Below are 20,867 nucleotides of genomic sequence, written 5' to 3' on the forward strand. Positions count from 1 at the left end.
CTGGATCCTCACAAGCAAACTCAACGGGCTCCTCGGTAGCGAACTCGTCTCCCGGCTCTACCCAACAAGACAAACAAGTAATAAGGATACAATCAACCACGTGCAAGACCAAGCAATATGATGAAATGATGATATGCTATGCGGGATGCGATGCGGGATGCAAAATGCAAGATATGACAGGAAATGCATGAACCTGGCCTCAACTTGGAATTCCAAGGGTGCCACTGGATAGAGGGGCTGAAATCGCTTGAAAACGATATAAAGATCATTGGAATCGGAGTTACAGTTTGGAAATGGCAAGCGTTTTAAGATATGACACCGGTCTGCGATTTCAGCAAGTAGGCATCTAAATGCAACGAAATGAACATGCTACATCCACCAAACATGAAAACAAAATACATGGCAGTGATGTACACAAGATGGTTAACAAAACACTAGCACTGAGCCATAGGCAAATTCATCCATTAAGAGGTTCAAACAAGCATGGCAAAAATGAATATGCAAAACAGATTCCAGACTTAGTGAAATTAACACTAGCCTGAAATTTCAGATCACGAAGCCCTCTTCGGAGCAGCAAAACAACATGATAGATGACCTGAACATGACAAGTAAGAACATGGCTTGGAGCTACTCAACAAGCTTAACAAAACACCCAAAGTTACCTGGGGCCAAAAGGGTTCACAAAATACTCTACCGAGCTCACGAACATAGCTCGAACACAATCAGTTTTCAGACTTAGTGAAAACTGAGACATGCTGAAATATAACCCACGAAGGCATGTAAACGAGCTCGATGCACTCACTACGGTGCAAGTCATGGCAAGGAAAGCATATAACCAGCAAGAAGGCACAATATGCTAGCTACACATGGCAAGAACAAAGGCATAGCATGCATGGAACACTAACGGTAGCATCGGCAAAATCGCAAACAAGTTGACGATCTGCCCAGCAAAAGTTGAGCTCGATTGAGTCAACCTAGAGCACTCCATATATGCAAACAAAGACATGGATGGATAGAGTATAACATAAATATCAAAACTCCCTTACTGATATTCCTCAAAAGAGGCACGGATCACTAGGAAACAAGCTGGACATATAGCATCATGAACTAAAATATCCCAGACTTAGTGAAAATCACTAAGTCCCTGGAATCAGCAATCTCAGGTACCTCCCTTCGCAAGCTTGCACAAGACAACACACACATCCTAAAAATGCATGGGTGGCACCTCTGGAAAGAAGACAAAATGCTTAACAATTCATCCCAAAGGGGCACAGGCATATCATGCACGAATTAAACATGGCAAAAATGACAAAAGTGCATGATGAACTAACGGATCTGCAATTTTACTCACGAAGCCTCCTTCTAACAGCATTTTGGGCAACAAGATGACCTCAAATGCAAATGATGCAATGGAATGAAATGATGTACATGTCGAGACGAAGATTTTGATATATCATACGCCCAAAACGGAGCTACGGTTGCGGAGATATAAGCAGTCAAAGTTGCATAAAATAATTAGACGGGGGGAGGGGAAAGTCAACCCCTAGGGTTTCAAAATTCCAGATCTGAGATCCAGATCGAGGCACGGGAACCGAGGCGGCCGGGGTACTGTAGCTCGCCGGAGTCGGAGCTCGCCGAAGACGCGGGCCGCCGGTCGGGGAGGAGGTTGCCGGGGGCGGCGCCGGCGTGGAGGCGAGCGGCGCGGCGCGGCGCCGGGGACGGCGAGGCGGCGGCGGCCGGCTCGGACGGGGAGGCGTGCGCCGGCGGCGGAGTTGCGGCGCGGCGGCGGCCGGCTGCTCCGGCCGCCGGAGCCGGAAGGGGCGGCGGCGCTGGAGGCGGGGAGGCGCGGGGCGCCTGGGCCCGGGAGGCGGCGCGCGGGGGCCGGGCGCGGGCCAGGCGGGCCGGCGGCGATGCGGTCCCGCCCTGGGGACAGGTGGCGGGCGCTGGGTGGCTGGCGGCGGCGGGCGGACGTTGTCCGGTCGGATCCGGACACGTCCGTCGGGCGGGGGGGGGGGGGGGGGGGGGGGGGGGTTGATCTGCTTTTTTTTCGAGGAGGACGGGGAGGAATCTGAGATTAGGAATGGGGGGTGTATATATAGGCATAAGTGGAGCTAGGAGAGTCCAAATGAGGTGCGGTTTTCGCCCACGCGATCGTGATCGAACGCTCTAGGACATGGAGCAGAGTTTGGTGGGTTTTGGAACAAATTTGGGGGGTGTTGGGCTGCAACACACACGAGGCCTTTTCGGTCCCTCGGTTAACCGTTGGAGTATCAAACGAAGTCCAAATGATACGAAACTTGACAGGCGGTCTACCGGTAGTAAACCAAGGCCGCATGGCAAGTCTCGGTCCAATCCGGAAATGTTTAATCCTCACACACGAAAGAACGCTAGAAAAGGCCACCGGAGGAGAACGAAGCGCCGGAATGCAAAACGGACAACGGGGAAAATGCTCGAATGCATGAGATGAACATGTATGCAAATGCAATGCACGTGATGACATGATAAGAGATGCACGAAAAAGAAAAACAACACACGGAGACAAAGACCCGAACCCGAGAAATAAATATAACTTAATGCCGAAAATGGTAAGAGTTAGATACAAATATGGAAAGTATATCTGGGGCGTTACACTGGGACCGGCGGCTGGGGACCAACTCGTCATCAGGCCCAATTTTTACGCCGGCTCATCCCCAGGCGGCGATTTTAGGCGTCCCCTATGCGGCCAACGGCTGGAGATGCTCTAAAGAGCCAATGTGCCGTGCCCCCGTACACGACGGCATTGTTGTGCCTACCCCCCACGTCTCCTCCATGTCATCACATTGGCTAAAGCATCCCTGAGGCGCGGTCCAACTCGACTCATTGGACGAGAACATGTAGAGATCAAACTCATTGGAAGTGCAATTCGGGTCTCCCGCCGGGCCTGCTGCGTTGGCGCAGATGATCAGCACTTTGAACAAGGTCGAGTACCCTGGTGACGGACTTTGCTGTCGTTTCAAGGAAAGGTCTGCACCGGTTACAATGGCCTAACAAGCTAGTGCGAGTGTGCACTTGTTGCTCATGAGAGGAGGGAGCACGTCGCATGTGCCGTTAAGAGGATCGCAGACGGCCAGCTGTATGGGGATGGGCCCGGCGGAGATCCAACCGTTGAGGCTCACGAGGAGGAGGCCACGAGTTCGCGCCACTGCTTGCAGGTCGTGGCGCAACGGAAGAGGGAAGCGGCGTCCTCCACGCGCACAAGGATCTCCCGGGCGGCATCCTCCGGGAGCGCCGTTTCGTCCATCCTCACGTCACGCACGGTGTAGGACACGGTTGAAAGCGAGGCGAGGGACTCCGCGCTGATTGGCTTCTGAACTTCTAATTGAGCCGTGCGTGCCTATGTGCCGTTTTGTTACTTGGACTCATGTTCCAACCTGTAACTTGCTTTTTATACTCCCTCCATTTTTTTATAAGGTGTATTTGTTTTTGTCCCGATAATGCCCACATGTGTGGGCGCTAAGAGACCTGGTCACACGTTTCGTGTGGTATCTAAGAGAACCGGTCCACATGTCTATGTGTGGACAAAACAAGTAATGCCCACATGCCTGGTCTTTTGCCTCGTGGTCCCTTTCACATGCCTACGTGTGGGCAAAATAAATAACGCTCAGACGCCCGTACGTCCGGCCTTCTACCTCACGGTCCCGCACGCCCCGCATGACAGTCACCACACGTCCCCGCAGTTGCCATGGTCCGGATCCTCGTTTAACTACAGTTGCCATGTTGCTGAACTACAGTTGCCATGGTTGCCCAACTGCAGTTGCCATCTTAGGTCAAGTGCCAGATGCCATTTTTGGACAACTTCAGTTGTTACCATGTATGGTCTGGTCTACTATAGTTGCCATGATTTGAAAATTTTAGGAGTTGCCACCTACTAACACTAGGCAGTTGCCATGTAGCATTATAAAAAGACATGGCAAAATAACATGTTCGGGTAAAGAGAGAGTTGCAATCTGCTTACAAGCACACTAGGGCAGTTGCCATGTATCCTGCAAAACACATGGCAACTGACAGCTTTGGGTGTGGGAGAGGAGACATGCGTGTGAGCGACGGTGGTATCTTTAGGAGTCGCCACCCACTAACACTAAGCAGTTGCCATGTAGCACTACAAAAAGACATGGCAAAATAACATGTTCAGGTAAAGAGAGAGTTGCCATCTGCTTACAAGCACATTAGGGCAGTTGTCATGTACCCTGCAAAACACATGGCAACTAACAGCTTTTGGTGTGGGAGAGGAGACATGCGTGTGGGCGAACTGATAAACGCCACACACCAGCCCCTTTGCGTGCGTGAAAACTAGCGTGTGGGCAAACTTCTAAACGCTAACATATCAGAGCATCTCCAGCCGCGCCCCCAACAGACCCTCCCCAGGCGTTTTTGCCGCGCCGGCGCCGAAAAAACGGCCCAGTCACGCCCCCAGAAGCCCTTTTTCGCCGGCTCAGGCCGAAACTGGTGTCGACGGACCCAGGCCGAACCCTGTCACGCCCCCACAAGCGAAAAGGACGCGTGGGTCCGCCCTGTCGGCGAGGCGAGCGCCTCTTCCCGCCGTTTCTTCCCGCGTTTTTTCCACTTCCCGCCCACTCCTTCCTCTCGCCAATCTCCCTCCCGCTCGCCTCCCTCCCAACCGGCCGCCATGCCACCGAAGAAGTACGTCGCCCCTCGCGCGGCGGCTACCGCGACCGCCTTCGTCACCTAGCCGAAGCAGAGGAAGCCGAGGGCGCCGCCGTTCAAGCCACCGGGCATGTCAAACACCGAGTGGAGGGCGGAAGTTCAGTGGTGGGAGGCTGTCACCGCCGACCGGCGGAACAGGGCCATCGCCAAGAAGGCCCGCGACAAGGCGGTGCGCGCGGCTGCGGCTGCCTCGGCGGACCAAGCCGAGTCCGAGGCGACTCGCGTGGGGATGATGAATCCACCCGGAAGCCACGCCCAGGGGCCAACAAGGTGTCGGCTCTCCGCAGCCATGGGGATCGCCCTCCCCGGGCTACGCCAACGGGGACGCGCACGGTGGGTTCAACCCAAACATCACCTTCCCCCATGGATACCCGGCCCAGCGCACGCCCTCTCCCACCTTCGCCGGCGTGCAGTACCCTCCATACAACTACTCGCCGCCCGCCTACGCTTCCTCCCCGACGCCCCCGCTACGCCGTGGCCCGCTGCCCTTCTCGCACCTCGGCGACACCGACGAGACCGAGGCCGACATGGACGACATAATCACGGCAGGTTCGGCCGCGGCTGCCGTGTCTCCCGGGTTCGTCACCCAGGATGAGGTGGTGGATCTCAGCGGCGGCATGGACGGCGAGCTCGGCTACGTCTACGGCGAGGACGAGCAGGAGGAGGAGGACGAGGAGGAGGAGGAGGAGGAGGAGGAGCTGACGCCTGCGACGGCGAAGGGGCGCAAGAAGAAGAAGCGGGCGGCCAGGACAGGCGAGCCGCGCATCAAGTGGGCGTCCAAGGAGGAGGAATGCCTCGCCAAAGCATGGAAAGTCGTCTGCCTCGACCCGACGACCGGCACGAACCAGAGCATCGACACGTACTGGGACCTCATCAAGGCCGAGTTCGACGAGCGCAAGCTCGTCGACCCCTACTTCAAAGGCGTCTACATGCAGCGCGGCACCAAGGCGATGGCGAACCATTGGGGGCGTATCCAGGGGGCGTGCAACAAATGGCATGGGGTCGTCGAGGAGGTCGCGGCTCGCCCGGAGAGCGGCGCCAGCGTCGAGGATCATGTATGCCACGCTGGCCTCCCGCCTCTCTTCGCCGTGTACGCGCGCCAACTGTTTGTTCCTCCGCGCAGTTGCTGCGCATGTTCGCCCTGTACCGGCAGAGCAACAGCGACGCCGAATTCAAGTACCTCCATGTCTACAAGCGCATTGACAAGTGCGAGAAGTGGGCGGAAGTCCGGCGCACCCTCGACAAGGCCAAGGAGACCTACAAGCCGGACGCACCGACTCCTGGCACATCGGAAGGGCGGCCGGACGGCAACAAAGTTGCCAAGAAGGGGAAACACGCCGACGCGGCCACCGCTCGAGTGCAGGAGTCCATCGAGCACTACCTCGGCGTCGCGCAGGCCCGGGCCGTCCTTCGTGAAGAGAAGACCAAGGCACGGTGGTCGGCGTTGATGTCGAGCAGCGCCGTCAAGTTCGACCTGCTCCGGACGAACGTCGCCGCGAAGAAGAGAAACACCGACCTGGCTTTCCTGGTGGGCGGGGCGGACATGCTCCAGAGCACCGACGAGGCGGTCAAGGCGTGGTACTTGGTGGAGCGCGGCCTCATCCTGAACCAACTTCCTCCGACAAGGCCGCCGACGCGACGCACACGCCAAGCCCGAGTGATGACGCCTCCACGACGCCGCCCAGCAACACCGAAGCCGCGCCGACACCGCCCAGCACCGAAGCAGCTCCGACACCGCCGAGCCCGCACACGCCGACTCCGCCGATGCCTGAAGCCGACCCTGCCGAGTGATTCGTTGCGCACGCGAACTTGCGGTGCTCTGTTTTTTGTACGCCAGACTACATCCGATCGCCGAACTGTGACTTATGATCGCCGGATTTTTGGCGTCTTTTGTGATGAGCGGGAACGACCAAGTTCGAATTTTCCGCATCCTGGGGCCGGCGTCTGGGGGCGTGACTGGGAACTAGGTCGCCCCCAGGGGCTGAGCTAGCGCCGGTTCGCCCCCAGGCCGCTCTTTTTAGGCGCCCTGGGGGGCCGAACGGCTGGAGATGCTCTCAGCTCCTTCGCATGGTGAAACGGACGTGTGGACGACCAGATGAATGCCCACACACCAGCCCAGTCCTATGTGGCATAAAAATCTGGCAAAACATGTCAAGATTCGTGCAAACACAAATGGACGTTGATCCATGCGTGTGAGCGAGATGTAAACGCCCACATGTGTGGGTGTTAGCATTTTCATTGTTTTTTGATAAAATTTCAGAATGTAAGATGCATTTCTTCTAATTCGTGATAATTTCCTTGTTAGCCCTCTAGAAAAAAGGAAAGTATCTCTCTCCCTAATTGTTTGTATCTCTTCTTGTAATAAAAGAAGGAAAATATCCCTCTGTTAATTGCATGTATCTTTTATTTTTCTCGACTAACTGATTTAGTTGCCATTAACTAATCAATTTGTCAAGGATAATTTCTTCCTAACATGTCTATAATTATGTGTCTTGATTACCGTGCCAAAAATAATACACCTTATATAAAGAAATGAAGGAAGTACTATATAGGGATAGGGTATACCGTATGTGAATTTATAGAAGTGAGTGTATGAGCGTGTTTTATGTTCAAAGAAAAAAAACATATGGGACGCGCTGGTTGGGTTCTGATCGGGCCGGGCGTACGAACGTAGGTGCCGAGTAGTATAAAAAACCGTAGCTTGCATGCATGCACATGTGTATTTTTTTTACTTTTTTGCACACATATATGATTGCAGATCGTTGACGTTGATGGATAAAGTTTACATCAGCAGCAGGAGCGAAAGCGCCAGCAAGCAGGCGGCGAGGGCGAGCAGCGGCACGGCGGCGGGGGCGGGCGAGCCGGACATGACGTCGCCGTCGTCGTCGGGCTCTTCGGCCTGGTCGTCGTTCTGCGTGCGCGAGGGCGCGAAGGGGGCGACGTAGATCTTGAGCTTCTGGCCCTCCTCGCAGTGCTTGCCGACGCCGCAGAAGTAGTAGCGCGGGCCGGCGGGCGGGATGAGCTCGATGATGGTGGGCCCGTTCTGGTACCGGTTGGTGATGTTGCGCATGCTGCACCCGTCGAACAGGTCCCGGGTCGGCACCTCCACGATGTTGTACACCCCGCTCCGGTACAGGAACACTGCGCGCATGCATGCGACGGCCGGCGTCAAGGATCGGTCGACACAATGGCGCCGGCCGGAGCCGGAGAAGAAGGGGAAAATATATAGGAATTGATGATAGACTTACTGAGCTTGTCGCCCACGCTGATGTTCCGGGTGCGGGCCCATTCCCCGTAGTAGGTCCGGTTGGGGGCCATCTGCCAGCCCTTGCCGGCGCCGACGATGTGGTAGATGCCCGCCGACGAGCCGGCGATGAAGGACGCCACCACGGCCGCGAGGAGGAGCAGCGAGAGGCAGCCTTTGCTCCTCTCCATTTATTCAACGAGATCGATCCGCCGGCCGGCTTGATCTTGGTTTCTCGATGGATGGACGATTCCTATAGATAATCGACTCGTTTGTATGTGCGTCCTCCTTCCTTTTTCCTCCCCTTGTACGTACCCGTGTGGAAGAGAAGAGTTTGGGATGGTGGTAGCTAGCCAGAGGAGATCTAGCGCCCCCATGTGCATGCATGCATGTGATCGATGGAGCAGGACTTGAGGGAGTCCAGGGACGACCTTGCCTATTTTTTGCTCTTGGTTCGGTTCCTGCCTATGGCTAGCGCCCTAATATTGGCAAGTGTGTGATGGTCGCCGGTGAGTTTGTAGCCAACGTATGGATTATCCCTGATCGTAGTGCATTTATAGATGTGCGGTCGATCGTTTGGCTGGCCACACAATTAGTTCAACTGTAAACAACACGAATTTGTACGACCACTCTCTGCTTGTGCGTGCATGATCATCACTCATGTGGCATCCCATGACATGACCATGCACATATGTAGCTGCTGGATCACGGAAAGTGGAGATGACAACACATGATGACTCTGATTTGATGGTGTTTCTCGAGTACCTAGTTTGGAGCTCCGGGATGAAAATTCCATGTCTGGCCCTAGTTGGTTACCTTGTTGAATGCTTTGCTTGAGAGTTGGTTACCTTCTTGAAGTCGTTGCTTTTTTAGAACCTTTATCATAGCTCTTATGTTGTCAAGAGATGATTGATGTCAATGGTGGTCGTTGTATTTCGTCAATCACTATCTTTGATCCCTTGTGTGTGTGTGTGTGTGGTGTGTGTGTGTGTGTGTGTGTGTGTGTGTGTGTGTGTGTGTGTGTGTGTGTGTGTGTGTGTGTGTGTGTGTGTGTGTGTGTGTGTGTGTCGTGTGTGTGTGTGTGTGTGTGTGTGTGTGTGTGTGTGTGTGTGTGTGTGTCTAGATTATATATAGCGCGCGCGAAGCTAAGAGATTATATTGGAGGCCTAGAGGTAAGATAAGATGGTCTGACTTGGTGATAAGGATACAATTTTTTCATGTTATTTCTACTAAATTCTTTAGATGTAACTGTATTGCTAGCATATGATCTGAAGAAGATAGAAGCATCACTGATAATGATCTTAAGATTGATGCACTATCTAACTCCTATAAGGATAGGCTTGGTTTTGAATTCTCACCTATGAGGTTCAACCTTTCTACTTTTATGCCATCTGATGACCTTGGTGACCCTGAACTCCCATAAATTGAAAAGGAAATTGAGGATCTTGTTGTGTGTATGCCATGTGACAGAGCTCGAGGCCAGCTATGTAGTGAGTTCTATGATGGCAATATCGACATCCAAAGAATCAATACTGCTTTTATTGCTCTAATTACAAATATACAATCCCCAGTTCATATCTTATTACATGACAATATCTCCGAAGCCTGCCTTTGAATTGCATAACAGTTATACCCATAGTTCATGTGAATTAATATGGGTTCATCAAATCCAAAACCATACAAGATTGTTTGGCATGGGCATTTAAAATGGACTTTATGGCACCGAAGCGGATTACGTTGGTTTAAGTTGATGACCTTATCGTCACAATCTCATGCAACACAACTGTTGATCAAGGACCTCGAGGGTCCAAGTAGAGCTAGGAAGTGATACTCTGATAGAATGTCTGAACAAGACAAGGATAAAAAACTTGCAATCTCATTTCCTTGAAAAAGAATCACAATCTCCCGAAAATCAACAGAGACCTCAAGAAAGGTGGAAACACACATCTACTAGTGTAGCTGATACGGTGAATCGAAATGATACATGCTGTGGCCATATTTCAAATCATTCAAAAAAGAAAACTACTGTACACGGCCGCCTTGTATGTACGTACCTACACCAAACCGATCGCGATGTACAGTACGTACATATACATACGATCCAATTGCGCCGTGGCTTAGTATGAGCGTAAATACGTACATCGATCCAAGCCCAGATCGAGGGCTATTGTACTTGTGCGGCAAAAATACATACGTACTGGGTAAATACATATATGCATGCCATACATGTTGCCTATAGTTTCTTCTTGGCGTCCACAAGCTTCGCGGGGTCCACCTCCATCGTCGACGCCTGCGCGAGCTCCTCCTGCGCCGTCGACAACGCCTGCGCGGGCTCCGCCGGCGCCAGCGACGACGCCTGAGCGGCCTCCGCCTGCGCCGTCGATGACGCCTGAGTGGCCTCCGCCTGCGCCGTCGACGACGCCTGCTCGGCATCCGCCTGCGCCGTCGACGACGCCGGCGGCAGCGCCGCTGCGGCGGGCGCCTCGGGGGCTGCGGTGGCGGTGGCGGTGGCGGGGGCGGCGGGGTCGCCGGAGACGTTGACGGCGACCTTCTGGCCCCCCTCGCAGTGCTCGCCGACGCCGCAGAAGTAGTAGCGCGGGCCGGGCGTGTCGAGCTTGATGATGGTGGGGCCGAGCTGGTACCGCATGGTGACGTTGTCCATGCTGCACGCGTCGAACAGCTCCTTGGTCGGCACCTGCACGATGTCGTACACCCCGCTCCGGTACAGGAACACTGCGTGCACCCACGCCAGCGGCCACGTCAAGAACGGCCGGCCGGCCAGCCGGCGGCGAGGAGAAGGGGAGCGAACAATGAACAAGGAGTACGTACTAGCTAGGTAGCAAACTTACTGAGCTTGTCGCCGACGTGGATGTCCCTGGTGCGGGCCCAGTCGGCGTAGTAGGTCTGGTTGGGGGCGATGCGCCACCCCTTGCCGGCGCCGACGATGTGGAATATGCCGGCGGACGGGCCGGCGAGGGAGGCCGCGACGACCGCGAGGAGCAGGAAGGAGAGGTGGGCCTTGCTCGCCATGGTTCTCGACGGTTCTTTCTTCCGATCCGATTAATTCGGCTTCTTCTTCTTCCTCCTCTGGTAGGTGGATGAGGAAGAACCCTTTCCTTTCCCCTGCGTGGAGGAAAAGATTGCAATGGTGGTGGGGAGGTGGGGAAGACACCCTTGAATCTATCCATGGGCAGCTGCCTATTTTTGTTACTGGTTCCTGTCACTCTTCTCTAATATTGGCAAGTGTTTATGCATAGGCAGCTTTTGTAGCAACACGAAAAAATTGAGTGTACCCCGTGCTTGTGCTATGTTTGGATGGCCTGGCGGTTCCAAGGAGGCAGGTCCGGTTGACCTGAAATTTGCACATGTCCGTGCTGTTATTTGTCTCTTATTCCTGTGAAGGGTCTTCTTATTGCTTTTATTTTCCTTTTAATAATATACTAAGTTGCTGCAGGATTTTTCTTTCAGGCAACATATATAAAGCAATACATGGAACAAAACTGAGGATGGAGAACAGGGCGACGAATTGTAGTAAGTACAATATCATGTGTAAGTGTAACGCAATGTATTCAGTTGGAGAACAGGGTTCTTGTATGTCGTTTGTTCAGAGGGGTCTTAGGCGTGTGAGCACGTGTTATAACGATTTTTATCTCAGTTTTCTCAAATTAACCAGTTAACTCTCTTTTACTCCCTCTGTCCTATAATATAATAGAGCATTTTTGACACTACACTAATATAAAAAAACGCTTTTATATTATGAAAGAGGGGTACCTTTTTAGTAAATCAGAGTCCTTAGAGGCACAACTTCAAAAAAAAATATACTGCTATCTGAAAATTACTCCAAACTGAACCTCGTTTTTCTTCGTTCGCTCTTAGATTGTGTCTCGGTCCCCGTCAACAAACGTATTGCCTTCTCAATCCGTACTAGTCCAATACCGACATCATTACTCGGCAGATCAAACTAGTGAACTTACCAAATGATTAGAAAGAAATTTGAACATATTTGGACTCAAATCCTACTGGGACAAAATCAGAAGAGCGTATTGTTACAACAAGATAAAGAGCGTTATCAAAGAAAATCGTGATATCTATGATAGAAATAGGGTTTTTGTTGGTCGCGCAAGACAGAAATATGTGAATTACATAAGTATCAATGGCAACCAACACTCATACATATACTATTGCATTGCCGAGTCCAAATTATTTGTTTTTCTTCTGTTCGACACAGAATTTCCGGACTCGGCAGGCATTTTGTTATGTACAGTAATCATATATATTACTCTATTCAAATAAGGGGACTACAAAAAAATTGGCATACACAAACCCTCGTTGCATCACTCGCACACATCAGGATGCATGATAAACTCCTTCAGACAACAATGTCACCTTCTGCAGTTTTGCTCCGACCGTCATACTAGACTGTTAGTCATTGCACATCAAAACTGCGTCGATTCCCGTGAGATGCGGATCGGGTAAACATAGCATGTAAGGCTCTAGCTCAAAAGTAAATACACGGCACTTGAAGCCCCTAAATCTGTACAGAAACCTAGCCCTAGGCCCTCGTTGAGATGCTGACTACTATGTCAAAGCGCCTTACAAAGTTTACCTTTCAGAGTAGCTGAGGCCTTTCACCCCCTCCAGTCGCCCACTTCATAGGGGGATTCGAGCAAACATCAATAGTCAGAATTGTCGGTTGCTTCAACTGCGGAAGTGTGTTTTTCCACGGCTTTGATGTCTCTGCCTTTGATATATCTTGACACTTCGTTGTTGGCAAGGCAGAATGCTTGAGGAAACATATGGTCGCCAAAGCAACATGGCAACCACAGCCAGTTAGATATTCTCATCCTGTAACTTGCTCAACAGATTGTTCAAACAAGCTCAAGGACTTTGATGCTCCCACTAGAGTTGGCGGCTACCACCATATTTGACCTTCCTCTCCAGCAAACGCTCGACACAAACTGCTGATTATCATCATTCGTCTCTTGTCCGGTTATTGGGTCAATGGAACCAAACTTATGGGAAGTTATTGGCATGGGAAAGCTTTTATAGTAAGAATATACCTGCAAACCAACAAGGAATATGAGTTTTTCCACCAAAATGTATATTAATAGCACACTTCAATTCACCCGCCAGATATATAAAGTTGTGACGTGAGTTTCAGATCTTGAATTGTTCATGAATTAATGGTTCCTAAATAAATGCATGAGATTTTCCAAGTTAAATCATCAAGGTAGCATAACCTAACCTCGTCATCCTGAACAAAAAATATATGCCTAATTGAGGTGTTGCAGAGCAAGTGTAGTAGTCATCGCGAAAAAAAGAGTAAGTGTAGTAGCATCAACACTACAGGGTTTGGTGGTTAACAAATTAGGTTGAGGAATGAGGCTAGAAATGTGTGAAGTTAGCAGGGCCGAGGGGAGGGTGAGATCTTTTTTTTATGTTGGAACAACAAGGTACTACATGAGAACTGTCACAACAATGGAAAATTACATTTTCCTCAGGGAATCAATTTGCATAACATTGGCTGCTCCAAAGAAGTGTTTCCACCCAAGAGAACTCAATATGCTTAACAGTGCCTTGATTAAACAAAGTGGAGTGCCAGCATGACAAGCCAAATATATGCATTAAACATAATACTCACTTCATTGTTTTCAGAACCGCACGTTATGTATCCATCGTGAACGGATAAGCCTACAAAATTCTGCATGGGAAAATGAGGTTGATTACACACCAATTCCAAAAATGGTTACCAAAAGGAAGAAAGCAAATAATTCAGTAAACCTTTTATACCTTCTCGTTGGTATGACCACTCAATGTCAGACTGCAAGCATTAGTAGATAATCCATTAGGATTAGTCCGGTTGAGATCCCATATCTTCAAGGTATTGTCAGTTGACGCAGATATAAGCGTTTCTGCATCCAAGAATCTTACATAGCTGACAGCTTTCCCATGTCCAGAAATGGTACACCAGGGGATCCTTGTATGCCTCAGATCATAACAGTATGTCTTGTAATCAGCTGAGCCAAAGGCTAACATACGAGAGGAGTATGGCGAGAACTGTACACAGCATACGTTGGCCACATTTCTGATTGTGTCCACGCTATTTTTCTGGTAACAGCAACAGGACATAACTTTAATTAGAGAATGTGGTATCAGGAACATGAAAATGTATTAACGCAAAATGGAAAGTGTAAATCAAAAAGCAAGACCAAAGTTTATAACTGAAGGTGGTGACTGTTGCTTCTTAGCAATGGTCAAAAGAACAGAAGTTAATTGCACTTGCTCGAGTGTTCAAAGTTAGTTTGGCTGGTTCTTCTGAAAGGCAGGCCCATCAAGGGTTGTTAGGGGGAAACTGAACGAGTCTTGGATCGGGCACAGCTTAGCCCAACTTGCATTTATGAGCTTTTAGCCAGCCCATCTAGGGATACAGGGCGGTGTCCCGCATAAGCCCGCAAAAGCAGGGAGTTAATTTGAACTGAACTAAATCGCCAAAAGAATGCTACAACTAACCAGCTCTATTTTGACTACAGAGGGGGGGGCACTCTGCATCCCTAAACCCAGCCCAGTAAGGTCTGGACTACTACTATGGTGTTTCGGATAGGCACACAAGACCAATCCACATAGGAACAATTTAAGAGCTTGATAATTCTTCATCTGCAGCCCTTTTTTATGTGGCAGACATAACTCCAGATCGCTACAAGCATAGGGTAACATAGCAGAATGTTTGAAATACCAGACTCTAATTAAGACTATCCTGTTGAAATTGGAGTAGAACAAGTTATGAAGTTAAATAACATGCCTGGTTAATATTCCAAACTTTCACGCAACAATCGTCACTCCCACTTGCCAATCTAGTTGGATCCACCTCTGAGAAACTCACAGACCAAGCTCTTTTCCGATGCTCTGTAAACTGTGTGAACCCTTGGCCAGTGCTTGCATCCCATAGCTGCATTCCATGGTGAAAATTAGACCAATGGCAAAACGAAAGTAATAAGGTGTGGTGCATTTCCAGGTAAGCATAAAAGAAGGAATGAATCGCCACAGTACCGAAAGAAACAAATGAGCAATGACAACTGTGAGAAAAGATTAGCAGTTAGTGGAAAATATTTTGACAGGCACAAAGTGCTTTTTTATACCAGAACATGTACGCACTGTTGAATGTTGATGCAAAACCATACTCCTAAGGTTTTCAGGATGTGAATGCAGATACAACTTTAGTGTTGAAGTATTAATAGATTGTCCATGCTTTCTAAACAGCTAAAGCTTTTCGGGTGAAACTCAACAAGGAAAAGATGTTTATCCTCAAACAGCAATTCACTTTACTGTTTCCAGGCGAAGCTCACTGATTCAACCTTTAGTACTTTGCTTCAATAACGGAATAGTTTGTGCTGTCCCTCCCAACTCATAATCATAATGCTAACGAAGAAACAAACCCAAACATAAAATTTGGGCACGGCAGACGACAAATTGCTTGTCCCACAACCGACACTACTATCAGGATATGGTGCCCAAATCAATAGAACATTACATACCAATCAGTACTATGCTAGATCCAGAAGTAGGCAGTTGGTACTTAAATAATAATAATATCCAAGATATGCATATAAAGCTCACTGAATCAGATAAATGAAGCCACTACAACAAAGGTAGGGAAAAGAACTGCAACGAATGAATGAAGTATGCCAACTTGATCATAGCATACAAGTTATACTGTTGTCTGCCGTGTGGTGAGTATCTTGGGAAACATATAATGGCACAGCACATCCATTAGATACGTACCTGAACAGTGCCATCATAGTCTGTTGATGCCAAGTAGTTCTTTATATAGTTGTTCCAACAGACACAACTAAGCTTGGACTTGCTAGGCATCTCTACTATAGGATAATGAATATCAACACGATCATTTAAAAGAGCATCGAATTCGAATATTTTGATTTTCTTTGAGACCCCAGCAGCAGCAAAATATTCTTCATCACGGTCAAAACTCAAAGAGCAGATCACATTTGGAGAGTTAAGTATATCAGCATTCTTCAAAATCCCTCGTACTTCAAACCTACTATGCCGGGCATATTTGCATAGACCATCAAAAAAGCATCCAAGGCGGTCTGTTGGCCCATTCATAGCATCGGCGTCACTGTGGTTAAAGTTTTCACGGACCCTCAAAGCATCATTATCGGAACGCTTAATTACATTAGTCTCAGATGTGTCAATGGTGGACCTCGTGGAGTAATATGCATTTTCAAGCTGCTGCAAATTCTTCATCACCCTCTCCTCGTATATGCCTGACCTGCCTGGTGGTGTTAGCAAACCTGACAACGATGCCCCTCTCAGGACATTTGATGAAGTACCTGGCACATCATTAGAACTTGCTGGTACATCCATGTCCCCTAAACTGAACCCCATCCTCAACGAGTGTCTTCTCTCAGCCTCTACAATATCAGTCTGCAAGCTTGCAAGATCTGCTGATAACTTGGCAGCATGCATCTCCTTTTCTTCTTTCAGTTGAGACAGAAAATTCAATAACAAACCAGACTCTGTGTCCTCCTCATTGATAGCAGCTGGCGCCTTATCTAACACCGACAAATCCCGACCCTCATTTATCAAGTCACATCCTAGAATGTCTCTGACAAAAAGAAAAAATGCTGTTAGGTATAAATTGACATGGAACTATTTTCCCCAGTTTGCAGGTGGCAAAGACTTGTCATCTTACACATACAAAAGGAAGTACTGCTAAATTTTTGTGTGCGATCTACAGATAAAGGATTCCTGATATATCAGAACAACGCATCTACATGTAGTTGTTCCTTCATGAAAGCAATAACTTAACATTAACAAAACCCACAAATTCACTCTATAATTATATGAACAGATCTCTAGAAAGTAGAATTAGAGAAATAGTTGTCCTACAGGTACATATATGGGACCAGAAGCAAACAAAGGTAATGGACATGTCAGGGAATAATCAGTTCTCATTACACATTGAAATAACCATGTTCAGGGAGCTCTTCCTTTAACTCAAATGTAACTTCAATCATTCATCGGAATAGAACTAAATGAACTTCTGATTTTATCCAACTAATCAGTAAGACTATGCCTTTTTGAGCTGAGGAGAGATTGAGTATGCCCACCTTGCTTTTGGTCGAGAAAAAGGATCCGGATGCAATAGCCAAAGGCAGAAGCCAGCCTCCTTGGGACTTTCTGAAAGAAAAATTGGAGGCAGGATCCGGTGGCGAAGATCTGACATTGCAGCACAATGCAGCTCCCATGTTTCACAGCAGCAAAAGAGCTGGTAAAAAAAATAAACTTGGTCAATACCTTAACCATCTGAAGATAGAATCTGTAGAATTACATGTAAACAAGAAAAGATACTGAACTCAAATGAGATTTCCAGTAAAAGGCAGATCCAGTTGTTTATGATGCATGTGTTAGCTCCTAGAGGAATATGCTGCAACACTGACTATATAAGGTGAGCAAGGCTAAAAAGGATAAGCGGGTAATACCAAAATACCATGTCAAACAACAAGATTATTCCATAATGTCAGACATAAATTGCACAACTCAATTAGATTATACTAATATAGCAACAGATGCTTTCAGCAATCAGACTGCTGTTGAACAACATAAAATATCAGGCCGGTCGGTTCTGTTTTTTATTAAGCAGGAAACACTATGATATACGAGTGTGAAAAGGTCGATATCTCATAAGTATGATTGCATAATAAGAACCACATGACTTAGATTGATATAGTAAACCGTCCACAATATGACTTCTTGAAGTGCAAACAAATAGTATTCTCGCAATGTCACTTCACTTCTATGAGCATTCAAAGTGCTTAAGACTTAAGAGAACCCTATTTCGGGACATGTCATGAAAGTAACTAACATACCTCAAATAAAAGAACCCCAAGGCTGTAGATGTTGGATGGGAATGTGCCTTTCGATTGATTGAGCTCTTCCGGGCTTCTGTACCAGCTATCTTCTAGCATCCTCAATTCAAGTACTGATTCTTGGTTGCCATAATTAGGAAAACGTTGGCCATAAGATGCATTACCGCCATAGTAAGGTTCGCCAAACTTAGAACGACCTCCGACGGTGCAACTAGAATTTCCCTGTCCTAAAGCACCTAGATCAGCACCTTCACTTTGGTTGCCCCCTTTGTGGTCAGTCCGGAAGGGATGTATCGGTCGCCTGACGGCAACAGAACCTTGTTCACCAACCTTCTGATACTTCAGGATTGAATGTCCATTGCCATTACACTCTTGGTGCAAAGTTTTCTGATCGAAGCATCGTTTTCTGTTAAAAACATCATCTGCGGCCATATCCGGTTTGGCTGGGGTTGATAAATCTTGTTTGCTGTAAGAACCGGTATACCTTACTTGGTTTGGGGATGATATTATAAAATACGACGGTCGCAACTGCTGTAAGGTTACACCCTGTGCGTGGGATTTGTCTACATGATCAAGGATCTGCTTGAACAACTGCATTTTCTCAAACTTGCTCATCGCTTGGCGTGCGGGCTTAATTAGTTCCCTCAGGCTCGTTCCTTCATACTGAGATTCGGAAACATTTCCACCACTGCTGAAAAGTGTACCATCCAATCTGGCCACAGAATCGTGTGTTGAGCTAGGAATCTTAGGGATCTTATCCATAGGGGCTCTGGGTCTTGCATTAGCTTGAACTTGGATCTCCTCGCGTGAACCTTGGTAGGTAACCCTTTTACCCTTCAATACAGGCTTAAAGGGGGAACCCTGAACCCCAGATGAAGGTGTCAAAGTCTTACTCCTCATCTGGTCGATAATTCTATTTGAGAAGCTACTCACTTTCAGACCATTATCCCTTTCAGACCGCTGCTCATTTTGATTCGGCCGTGAAGACAGGATATGCTGCTCACTTTGATTCGGCCGTGAAGACAAGATATGCTGCTCGCTTTGATTCGGCCGTGAAGACAGGATATGCTGCTCGCTTTGATTCGGCCGTGAAGACAGGATATGCTGCTCGCTCTGATTCGGCCGTGAAGACGGGATATGCTGCTCACTTTGATTCGGCCGTGAAGACGGGATATGCAGCTCACATTGATTCGGCCGTGAAGACATGATATGCAGCTCACTTTGATTCTGCCGTGAAGACATGATATGCTGCTCGCTTTGGTTCGGCCGTGAAGACATGATATGCTGCTCGCTTTGGTTCTGCCGTGAAGAAAAGATATGCTGCTCGCTTTGGTTCGGCCGTGAAGAGGGGAGATGCTGCTCGCTCTGATTCGGCCGTGAAGACAGGACATGCTGCTCGCTCTGATTCGGCCGTGAAGACAGGACATGCTGCTCGCTCTGATTCGGCCGTGAAGACAGGACATGCTGCTCGCTCTGATTCGGCAGTGAAGACAGGACATGCTGCTCGCTCTGATTCAGCCGTGAAGACAGGTCATGCTGCTCGCTCTCATTCAGCCGTGAAGACAAGATATGCTGCTCGCTCTGATTCAGCCGTGAAGACAAGATATGCTGCTGCTGCTGATTACCAAATGACATACTGAACTCCGTATTGACATTTTCGCCGCGGCCAAATGGCATTCCCTTGCCAGAAGCATCAATGTGCTGAGACCCCATGCCGTTGCCAAGGCTGACGGCCAAATTTTCCCTGCTGACCAGATCAGCATTCCTCAAGTTTGCAATGTCACCACGGCTGACCGCCAAGGCTTCCCTGCTAGCGGCATCGGCGGTCCTCCAGGCCATGCGCGTGAAGTTACCCCAGAGGCCCCGCATAACGGCAGGCCTGTCCCCACTGCTGCTAGTGCTCCCACCGGCAGAGGCAGCAGGCTGCTGGGCCTCAGAGCTGATGCAGTTCCTCACGGTGAGCTCCTCCACCCTCTCGTCGGCGTTGCAGCCCGCCAGGCAGCGCTGCTGCTGGGTGACGCTGCCGGGCCTGGACGACTCGGAGCGCGACATCCCGACGCTGGGCGTCCCCATCACGCCGTCCGTGCCGGTGCCGGTGCCCATGGAGTTGAAGAAGGAGAAATGCTCCGACCACTCGATTTCGCGGGCGTGCGGCAGCGGCGTGGCGGGCATCTCGACCGGCTCGCTGCCCGTCGGCAGCAGCTGCTGCTGCTGCTGCTGATGTTGCTGCTGCGCGGCCTGGCCGCTCTCCTTGCCGCCCTTAACCTGCACATCCCCGCCGCCGCCGGCCGCCTCCGCCGCCCGAGTCCCCTCCATCCCCGCGCGAAACCTAGCCACGCGCTTGGGATAACAGCATCCGCCTCACGATTCAGTGGCCGCGAGTTGGAGTCGGCGGGCACAAGCACAAGCCACGAATCCCGCCGCAGAGGTGGGGGCCACAAAACGAAGCGGCGAGTTGAGGATTCGCCGGCCCGGGAAGCGGAACGGCACGCCCGCACCAAATCAGGGCCACCAGAACGAACCGCGGGATTAGAGCCGCCGCCGCGGGAAGGGAGGGGAAGGAGGAGTTTCCCGAAAGGGAAAGGCGCCTAGGTTCCCTGGTTTCTATGCCGGGCCGCGGGCGTGCGGAAGAGGGGGGGAGAGAGGGACGGGTGGAGACGAGAGGGGGAGGGTAGTGCTACTTGGGCGCAAGGGGGGGAGGGGGACGAGGAAGAAGAAGCGGTGGGGGGCTAAACAAAGGGGAGGAAAGAAAATCGCGTGCGGCTGCTTTATCCTCCCGTCCCACCGTACCCACTTGTTTCTGCTCTGCGCTCCGGTCGCGCTCCTTGGCCGCGGTGCAACGCTGGCCTCTTGTTCTTTTTTTTTTTTTTTTTAAAGCAACGCTGGCCTCTTGTTCGGGTTAGAAGTATCCGGGGCCGGGGCACATCATTCGTGCGGCCACATTCGCCTCGCCTGCTCTGCCCAACTTGGCTCGCTTGCTTGGTCGAGTCGTGCGTTTAGTTTTTTTTCTTCTTTCCCTAACTAATAACCCG

General features: G+C 49.9%; 3 protein-coding genes across 4 annotated transcripts; all 3 read right to left on the reverse strand.

Annotated features, from left to right (window-relative positions):
- Window positions 1-7,486: 7,486 nt before the first annotated feature.
- Window positions 7,487-8,139, reverse strand: LOC125533145 (cucumber peeling cupredoxin-like). Its single transcript, XM_048696903.1, has 2 exons — window positions 7,953-8,139; window positions 7,487-7,845 (listed from the first exon to the last, which is right to left on the reverse strand). Exons 1-2 carry the CDS (start codon window positions 8,137-8,139, stop codon window positions 7,487-7,489), a joined length of 546 nt encoding a protein of 181 aa, XP_048552860.1.
- A 1,904-nt stretch (window positions 8,140-10,043) lies between these two features.
- On the reverse strand, window positions 10,044-11,970 carry LOC125529974 (cucumber peeling cupredoxin-like). The gene is made up of 2 exons (XM_048694396.1): window positions 10,798-11,970; window positions 10,044-10,681 (listed from the first exon to the last, which is right to left on the reverse strand). The coding sequence occupies exons 1-2, from the start codon at window positions 10,976-10,978 to the stop codon at window positions 10,182-10,184; spliced, it is 681 nt and encodes a 226-aa protein (XP_048550353.1). The 5' UTR covers window positions 10,979-11,970; the 3' UTR covers window positions 10,044-10,181.
- A 128-nt stretch (window positions 11,971-12,098) lies between these two features.
- Window positions 12,099-20,551, reverse strand: LOC125529957 (protein SUPPRESSOR OF PHYA-105 1-like). 2 transcript variants are annotated; one of them, XM_048694387.1, is made up of 8 exons: window positions 18,840-20,551; window positions 17,836-18,803; window positions 17,077-17,234; window positions 15,728-16,571; window positions 14,748-14,894; window positions 13,739-14,056; window positions 13,590-13,649; window positions 12,099-13,008 (listed from the first exon to the last, which is right to left on the reverse strand). In XM_048694387.1, exons 1-8 carry the CDS (start codon window positions 20,149-20,151, stop codon window positions 12,817-12,819), a joined length of 3,999 nt encoding a protein of 1,332 aa, XP_048550344.1. In that variant the 5' UTR covers window positions 20,152-20,551; the 3' UTR covers window positions 12,099-12,816. The 2 variants fall into 2 exon arrangements, with proteins under 2 accessions (XP_048550344.1, XP_048550338.1); XM_048694381.1 differs by having other exon boundaries at window positions 17,836-20,551.
- Window positions 20,552-20,867: the final 316 nt, after the last annotated feature.

Source organism: Triticum urartu, chromosome 1 (assembly GCF_003073215.2).
Source record: "Triticum urartu cultivar G1812 chromosome 1, Tu2.1, whole genome shotgun sequence".
Taxonomy (NCBI): domain Eukaryota; kingdom Viridiplantae; phylum Streptophyta; class Magnoliopsida; order Poales; family Poaceae; genus Triticum; species Triticum urartu.